This window comes from Glycine soja, unplaced genomic scaffold (assembly GCF_004193775.1).
Source record: "Glycine soja cultivar W05 unplaced genomic scaffold, ASM419377v2 tig00105261_1_pilon, whole genome shotgun sequence".
NCBI classification, from domain to species: Eukaryota; Viridiplantae; Streptophyta; class Magnoliopsida; order Fabales; family Fabaceae; genus Glycine; species Glycine soja.
Window position 1 is genome coordinate 21,011 of NW_021144523.1, and position 9,197 is coordinate 30,207.

Below are 9,197 nucleotides of genomic sequence, written 5' to 3' on the forward strand. Positions count from 1 at the left end.
AAGATATAAGGGGAGAGGGAACATAAATAAAGAAGAAGTCATGATAAAAAACATTGCACATTGATTGAATGGCCTAACTCTCTAACACTTCCCCAGTGGAGTCGTCAATTGTTGCAACCTACCCTTCGGTGGGAGGGCGAGGCGAAATAATAAAGTGTGTCTTCTCATGAAGAAAACTCGTGGAGTCTCCACCAATGTTTATTCAAGGAAAATGCTTGAAAAACCAAAAAAAGATATGTGAATATTGAAAAGAAGGGTTCAAGAGTTGTTACGCATAGGGAAGGTATTAGCACCCCACGCGCCCCTCACAAAGGATGATAGCCTTTAATTGATTGTGCAAAACATGACTTCAAAATTGTGTGTTTTTCCTTTTTATATTTTTTTATTTTTTTGGGTTGACAAGGGTGTTACCCTTGCTCCTACGTATCCTCAGGTGCGATGAGAAATTCAGACCTACGTAGTTCTTTATGTCTGAAAGTTTTTGTGTTACATTGTTTTTATGTTTTTTGAACGATTGACTTTAATTGTTAACAAAAAGGTCATTTAAGGCGTTGGACCTTGAAATGATCCCAAGTGATGTTTAACGAAAAGCGGAGAGAATCATTAAGGCGTTGGACCTTGAAACAATCTCAAGCGATATTTGATGAAATGAAGAAGTTTATGAGTTGGTTTTATTTTGGTTTTGCTTATTAACCTTCAATCTTTTTTTTAAAGATAACTTGCGGTACTAATGATTGGTTAAAACTTACTTTATATGAAGAAAATGAGACTATTGATGATAGAAGAAGGAGATGAAGATGCACAAAACAAGAAGGAGGACCCCTAAGGGTGCATAGATCGCATTCAAATCCTTAAAACAAAAACTAGTCGGATGACGAACGAAGAACGATGTAGAAGTCGATTACGGTCACAATTCGGTAGCTCCTTGGCCTCGTTTTTCTCTTCTTTCTTCTTCTTCTCTCTAGTTTCTCTCAATGTTGGACCTTAAAATCCTTTACTTAGCCTCCCTCATGCCTATTTATAGGAAATGGGGGGGGTTTGGCACTTTGGCAGGTTGCCCAGGCGAGCTGTTGCTTTAACCTGAAGTAACCTTGCTCGCCCAGGCGAGCTGGTTACTTCACCCCTAAGCTATTTTGGAGCCTAGGAGAGCCAAAGGCTTGCCTGGGTGAGCCAGGGTTCAAAAAAAGGCTTAAAATGACCCTTTCGCCCTCCCTTTTGGGTACTTTTCGCATTCTTGATCAAAACATTAAATGATTATTTGTTTCACACTGTAACTGGCATTCAACACTGTAAGTCGACTAGCAAGGATCAAAAGATCAGCAAACGATAGTCCCTGGATGAAATTAGGGAATGACAACCTTATTCATCCAGGCTTTAACAAATATTTGCTTATGGGGAATCAACCATATTTGTTTGAAATAGTCAACAAACATTGACCATGGTGAGCAAGCAATTTCAAACTTCATAAGGCAGTCATTGAACTCTTGCTCAGAAGGACAATCCACCAGACTCTCCCATGCTTCCATGACATAATCTCATGCATTTTTTTGACCCACAAGGGTTTTACATTTTTCCTTCATATTCGTATCAATGTGAAACCAACACAACAAGTTTGTTGCCTCAAGGAAAACAGTTTTCATTGCATTTATCAATGCTGAATCTCTATCGGTAACAGTAACTTGAGGGATTGCATCACATCTTAGAAAAATACTTTGAAACCGTTCCAGAGCCCAAACAACATTGCTTATATGTTCTCCCTCCAAATAGGCAAATGCAGTTGAAAATGTTATCCAGTTGGTGTCACACCAACAATGTCAAGTAAAGACAATCTATATCTATTTGTTTTGTAGGTACTATCTATGAGAAATACCAAATTACAAGCTTTGGTTAATTTCACTGCATCGGGATGACTCCAAAATATATCACGTGCAACATCTTCATCCTTTAGCTTATGCCAATGAATATACTGATCGCGTTCAAGAAGCTTCATTAGTTGTTTCATTTCACTATTATTGCCTCTTATAGATCAATATGCATATCTTGCATTGTATACTTGATTCATTGTTGTAAAAATGGTGGCATTGTGCTCTTTCAATGTCAGAAGAATATTCTTTGGTTGGTGTCGCAACCTACCCTTCGGCGGGAGGGTGACGTGAGACTCACGGGTACGTCTTCCAAGGGAGGAAAATGCACGGAGTTGTCACCAATGTTTATTTGTGGAAAATGTTAGAAAAACCGATACGTATGGGTCTACGAACTTTAAGTACGAGAGGTTCGGGAGTTGTTTTTACACACGGGGAAGGTATAAGCGCCCCATGCGTCCGTCACAGGGGATGGTAGCCTTTAATCAAATGTGCAAAATCATGACTTTAAATTATTTTTATCTTTCCTTTTTGTGTTTTTTTTATCTTTTGGGGTCGACAAAAGTAGGGCTTTTGCTCCTATGTATCCACAATTGCAATGAGGAACTCAGACCTACATAGTTCTTTAAAAAGCGGTAAAGTTATGCGGAGTGTTGATTTTATACTTTTGAACGGCCCATTTTAACCAATAAAAGCAAAGAGAACTGTTTAAGGCGTTGGACCTCGAACTGTTTCAAATGACCTTTTCACAGACAAAGTTGGATTTATGAGTTGATTTTAACTTTAGTTTCACTTAGTTATTTCTCAACTCATTTAAAAGAGAAATTTAAAAGTAAAATGTCCGGTTGGAACTTACTTATTTTTTATTAACCGAGGTTACAACATGAACGATCAGTTGGATTTTATTTTAACGATGATTAAACAACATTACAACACAAATGATCAATTGAAATTCATTTTATCATTCATTGAGGTTACGGCTTAAACGATCAGTCGAAACTCGTTTAAAACGAAGAAAAGAATACCGAAAGTAAACGAGATGAAGATGAAAACATACAAAGCAAGAATGGACCCCTAAGGGTGCATATAATGAATTCAAAGCTTCGAAATCGAAAACTAACCGGTTGAAGATCGATGAACGATGAAGAACGAACGAAGAAAGGCAAAGAATGGTGAAGAACATTAGCGTAATTGATCACAAAAATGTCATGGAATCATTATGGAAGCGTCTCAGCTTGGATTTTTTCCTTCTTTCTTCTTTTCCTCACTTATTTTTAGTGAATCCTGAGTGCCAAAGATGTTGAACCTTTTTTCCTCAGCCCCTCACACCATTTTATAGCAAAAATGAGGGAGGTGGTTGCCGCCCAGCTCGCCCAGGCAAGCTTGGTAGCTTCCACCTGAAGTAACCTCCCTCCAGAATATTCCAGATGGGCCCAGGGCTAGGTATACCCCCCCTAAATTGATCAGTTCACCCCCCATTTTGTGTTTTTGTCTGATTTCCTTCTGAAACATCGCTAAACTTTATGGATTACACGGCGATGAGTGTTAAGAATCTCAATTTGGTCAGCAAAGGTCCACATGTTGACAAACAATTGTCCCTGGATGAAATTAATGTATGACAGTTGGACCACTGACTTTGTCATATCACCAATAGTCTTATCAACCTTAGTCAGTCGACCAGTATATGGATGTCCAACTAATGACTTAGCCAATGCATGATTATGACTCCCACATATTAACTTCACCATCCATCCGTCACCTTTCAACACTTGTAGCTTAAAGGGACACCCACATTTTCTATTGCCAGTAACTGTTCATACTAAATCTTTCTTGTATGCCTTATATTTTCTACTCCTCTCACAATCAATTAAAACACATGAGGTCCTTCCTCTATTTCCAGTATGTGTGTCTGACCTCATTATCACCGCCATAAAACCAATATCATACGCAACAGAGCGAGCCCAATGCAAAATGTCATCACGGGTAGCAAACACCTACATAAAGGATAATACATGTTTAGTCTTCAAGGAACATTCATTTACTTACTTTAACAAAATACAAAATCATATCAATACCTGAGAAGTATTGAAGGCATCAGAATAATCAATATTTTCAAACACATCAAGTTCCTCTCCATTGTCTTCATTCATATTAACTTCTTCAGACATTATGTTGTCATATATCCACTGATCTTCGTCCATCTTAACAAAACATTTAAAAAAATTTAGTGACAAACTGACGACCCCTAATGACACCATACATAATTCTAATTATCTATAAATAAATCTATGTATTTTAAACAACTTCCATGTTGAAATTCATTTTAAAATTTTCTACACTACATAAGTATGACGATATATCAAAATAGAGTGTTAATTAAGTTAATGTTAACATAATTTATCTCTAGTTTTTCACATAAAATTAATAATAAATATTTGTGTCAAATTCAAAATTTATTAGATAATTGTGTATAAAAAAGGATGTTTATCCCCCTTACCTTGCTTCAATTCATATCAATTTTAGGACAAAATTCACACACTCATAGAGCCAAAAACATATTTTAAGTTTATTTGTTTCTCAGCCTACAGAACTCAGATTGGGATGATTCCAAATCGAGGTGAAAGAGGACATTCTAAAATGCAATTTAGGGACAAAAACACAGAAAAAGGTTAAGTTAAATGAGAGATATTGAAATAAGAAATTAAAAGAGAATTACAGAATTAGCATTGTGGAAATTAAACAAGGACACATAAAATGCGAAAGGAAGAACAAGATAGGCGCCACAAATAATGATGTCTAATAAGCCTTGAGGATCGCCACAAGAATTGAGCAATTCTTTATAATATCAAATGGTTCAAGGAAGAACCCTAGCAGAGACAATTCTCACACTTAAATGATAAAACCAGCAAAAGCCTCTATCGATTCACTTCATAATTGATTTATACAAATCAGTTCTCATGTACTTGGTAGAAAATAAAATAAATATAAAATCTCAACATTGTAAGCATAACTAAAATTCCTTAGTGGTTAAGTAAGGCATAATTAAGTTTGAGGTCCAAGTCTCAAAACTAGCTACAAGCACTTTATTATTATTATTATTATTATTTATTAAACAATTTCAAAGGGTGACATCTGAGTAGTACTATGTACAACCCTGTTATAAGTAAATTCAACATGTGGTAAACACTCTTCCCAAGTCCTAAGATTTTTCTTAATGATGGCTCTAAGAAGAGTAGAAAGAGTTCTATTGACCACCTCAGTTTGTCCATCGGTTTGGGGATGGCATGTAGTTGAAAACAACAATTTAGTTCTAATCTTACCCCATAAAGTCCGCCACAAATGACTATGAAATTTGGAATCTCGGTCACTTATAATACTCCTAGGTAAACCATGTAATCTTACCACCTCTTTGAAGAACAAATCAACAACATGACAAGTGTCGTCTACCTTCTGACATGCTATGAAGTGAGCCATCTTAGAAAACCTATCAACCACCTCAAAAACCAAGCCCTTTCCTCTCTTGGACCGAGGCAAACCTTTCTTGTGTTTGATTACATAGGGGAATTGTTCAAGAAATTCCACCCGCTTGGCATGCCTCTTGTTCAAATTTCCTTGTCCTTTCAAGTATTTCAAAGACTCATGATCATTGTGAATAACAAATTCCTTGGGCAAGAGATAATGTTGCCAAATCTACAAAGCTCTAATTAAGGCATACAATTCCTTATCATATGTAGAATAGCTAAGAGCAGCCTCATTCAATTTCTCACTAAAATATGCAATGGGATGCCCCTCCTGCATCAACGCAGCCCCTATGCCTACCCTAGATGCATCACATTCAAGCTTAAAGGATTTATCAAAATTAAGCAAAGCAAGAACAAGAGCATTAGTTAACTTTCTTTCAAAGCAATAAAAGCTTTCTTTTGTTGATCTCCCCATTCAAAAACAACAAATTTTTTAACAATTTCATTTAGAGGTGCAGCCAAAGTGCTAAAATCTCTAACAAACCTCCTATAGAAACTTGTTAAACCATTCATACAACCTATATTTAGTTTTAAAGGTTGTTTTCTACCCATCTCCTTCTCTAATTCTAATTTGATGATATCCACTTTTTGAGTCAATTTTAGAGAAGACACAAGCACCCATTCATTTCAACCAACAAGTCGTCTAACCTAGGAATAGGATCTCTATACTTTTCTGTTATGTTATTGATGGCTCTACAATCTGTGCACATCCTCCAAATTCCATCTTTCTTAGGGAATAGAATGACTAGAACTGCACATGGACTTCTTTAACCCACCCCTTTTGCATCAAGTCTTCAACTTGCTTTTGAATCTCCTTGGTTTTGGGGATTGCTTTGACAGGATGGCCTATTAGGCAATGAAGCTCCTGGAATGAGATCAATTTAATGCTCAATTCCCCTAAGAAGGGGTAGACCTTGAGGCACTTCTTAGGGAAAGACATCATCAAAATCCTGTAACAAAGAAGAAACCTCTTTTGGAAGAGAGTTAGTAGGACATGCGTCCTTTGAATTACACTCTTTACTCAAAAGTAAGAGTATTGGATTTCTCAGTTGCATAGCCCTTTTCATTTCTTTTTCTTTTATAAACATATTTGATTCTTTTCTCTCTTTCTCTTTTCCACCATCTTTTTCCTTTTTCTTTTCACTTTGTTTTTCTCTTCTTTCTCATTTTTAATTGATCCTCGCTAACTTCTCTTGGAGCCAATGGTGCAAAAGTAGTTTTGCAATCTTTATGCATAAAAGTGAACTTATTGGTGAAACCATCATGCATGACTCTCCTATCATACTTGTCGCAACCTACCCTTCGGCGGGAGGGCGACGCGTGACTCGCGGGATGCGTGTTCCACGAAAGGAATAAGCGCGGAGTCGCCACCAACGTTTATTTGAGGAAAACGTCGGAAAAACCGGAAAAAACGCGATCTACGAACTTTTAAGTGAAAGGTTCGGGAGTTGTATTTACGCGCGGGGAAGGTATTAGCACCCCACACGTCCGTCACAAGGGACGGCAACCTTTAATCGAATGTGCAAACATGACTTTGATTTTTACGTTCCCTTTTATGTCCTTATATCCTTTATACCCTTTTTATATTTTTTTCTCTTTTTGTGGTCGACAAGGGTGTTTCCCTTTGCTCCTACGTATTCCTCAATTGGGATGAGAAAATCAGACCTACGTAGTTCTTTCTTATCAAGTGATTCTTTTTTACTTAAGTGGTGATCATTTTAAGGCGTTGGACCTTAAAAATGATCCATTTTACTTAGTGAGAAATTGAAATGACAAACTTCAAAAGCCTATTTTTGTGGACGAGCTTGACTAGGCGAGTTGATTTTAGCCTTAGTTTCACTTTAGTTATTAATCAATTCGATTAAGAATGAGAAATCCCAAAGAGAAAAAACGTCCGATTGATTTTCCGCTTTATTTTACTAAAAGATGTTTTTTGATTATTATATTATTTTTTACCTCTTTTTGATTTCCAACGTGGTTACGGCACGACCGAACGGTCGGAATTCATTTTAACCGAAGTTAACGGATAATACAATTCAAACGTTCGGTGGAAATTGATTTTATTTTTAAGTTAAGCGAGAAATGACTTAAGTAAAATGGCTTAAGCACGTCAATAGGGGGTATAAAAAGTAAACAAGACGAGAATAAAAATGCACGAAACACAATGTGGACCACCATGGGTGCATAGAATGAATCGAAAAGCTTGGTTCGAGGTACTTACCCGTTGAAGATCGAAGAACGATGAAGAACGAATGAAGAACGTCGAAGAACGGTTGAAACCTTTGCGAAATTCCTCACGGAAAACGTTACGGAAACGTTTCGGAAGCGCCTCGGCTTAGATTTTCTTCACGGAAACAATTTTTCCAAGCAAATTCGAAAGAGAGAGAAGTGCCAAAGGGGCTGAACCCCTTTCTTCTTCACTTCCTCCCCTATTTATAGCAAAATAGGGGAGGTGGTTGCCGCCCAGCTCGCCCACGCGAGCTCAGCTCGCCCAGGCGAGCCAGGTTGCTTCCTCCAGAAGCAGCAGCCTTCTGGAGGAATATTCTGGAGGGCCCAAGTGGGTCTGGGTGCTATTTGCACCCCCATTTTTACTAAGTACACCCCCCCCCTCTGCTTTTTTTGGTGATTCTTTTTCCGTAAAGTCACGGAAACTTACGAATTCCGTAACAATACTTGTTTTCTTTCCGTAATGTTACGGAACCTTGCGGATTACATAATCATCCCCTTTTTGACTTACGGAATGTTACAGAACCTCACTTAATTATGCAACGATGCTTCCATTTGATTTCCGGTGTGACACGGAAACTCACGGATTGTGCACCTATATTTTTTTGGTTTTCCGGCATGTCCTGGAATTTCACAAATTGCCTAATGATGGGTGTCAAGCACCTCACAAGGACCAAAGAAAGGTCGCATGTCATCAAGCAAGGTTCCCCGGACGAAATTAGGGTATGACAGTTGCCCCTCTTTACTTGCCTTTTATTGGAGATAAAAGGAAAGTAAAGATAAGACACTAATTTCGTTCCTCTCGATTGACGAGAGTCGCGGGTGACCATGACTTGTCGTTCCTAGAATTTCACAAATTGCCTAATGATGGATGCCAGGCACCTCACAAGGACCAAAGAATGGTCGCATGTCATCAAGCAAAGGTCCCCGGACGAAAATCAGTGTATGACACTAATTTCGCTCCTCTCGGTTGACGAGAGTCGCGGGTGACCATGACTTGTCGTTCCTAGATTTTCACAAATTGCCTAATGATGGATGCCAAGCACCTCACAAGGACCAAAGAATGGTCGCATGTCATCAAGCAAAGGTCCCTGGACGAAAATCAGTGTATGACACTAATTTCGCTCCTCTCGGTTGACGAGAGTCGCGGGTGACCATGAAATTTCCGCATGTAAATGACTTGTTGTTCCCGGAGGAACGAAAGGTGCAGAAGACTGTGTCAGCCTCTGCATGCTATCAAGCGTTCTGTCTTACAGATAGCAAAAGAATGTTTATACGGATAACCACTCGGGTATTTCCGCGTATCATCGGGCCCGCCGCCTCTGGATGATACAAGGGTGCAGAATGACCAAACTTGGTCTCTGCTTGCCATCGGGCCCGCCGCCTCTGGATGACAAAAGGGTGCGGATAACCGTAAGGTATCTCTGCGTATCATCGGGCCCGCCGCCTCTGGATGATACAAGGGTGCAGAATGACCAAACTTGGTCTCTGCTTGTCATCGGGCCCGCCGCCTCTGGATGACAAAAGGGTGCGGATAACCGTAAGGTATCTCCGCGTATCATCGGGCCCGCCGCCTCTGGATGATACA

At 38.8% G+C, this 9,197-nt stretch overlaps 1 protein-coding gene across 1 annotated transcript; it reads right to left on the reverse strand.

Annotated features, from left to right (window-relative positions):
* Positions 1 to 3,376: 3,376 nt before the first annotated feature.
* On the reverse strand, positions 3,377 to 4,063 carry LOC114404631. Its single transcript, XM_028367510.1, has 3 exons — positions 3,938 to 4,063; positions 3,777 to 3,856; positions 3,377 to 3,659 (listed from the first exon to the last, which is right to left on the reverse strand). Exons 1-3 carry the CDS (start codon positions 4,061 to 4,063, stop codon positions 3,377 to 3,379), a joined length of 489 nt encoding a protein of 162 aa, XP_028223311.1.
* Positions 4,064 to 9,197: the final 5,134 nt, after the last annotated feature.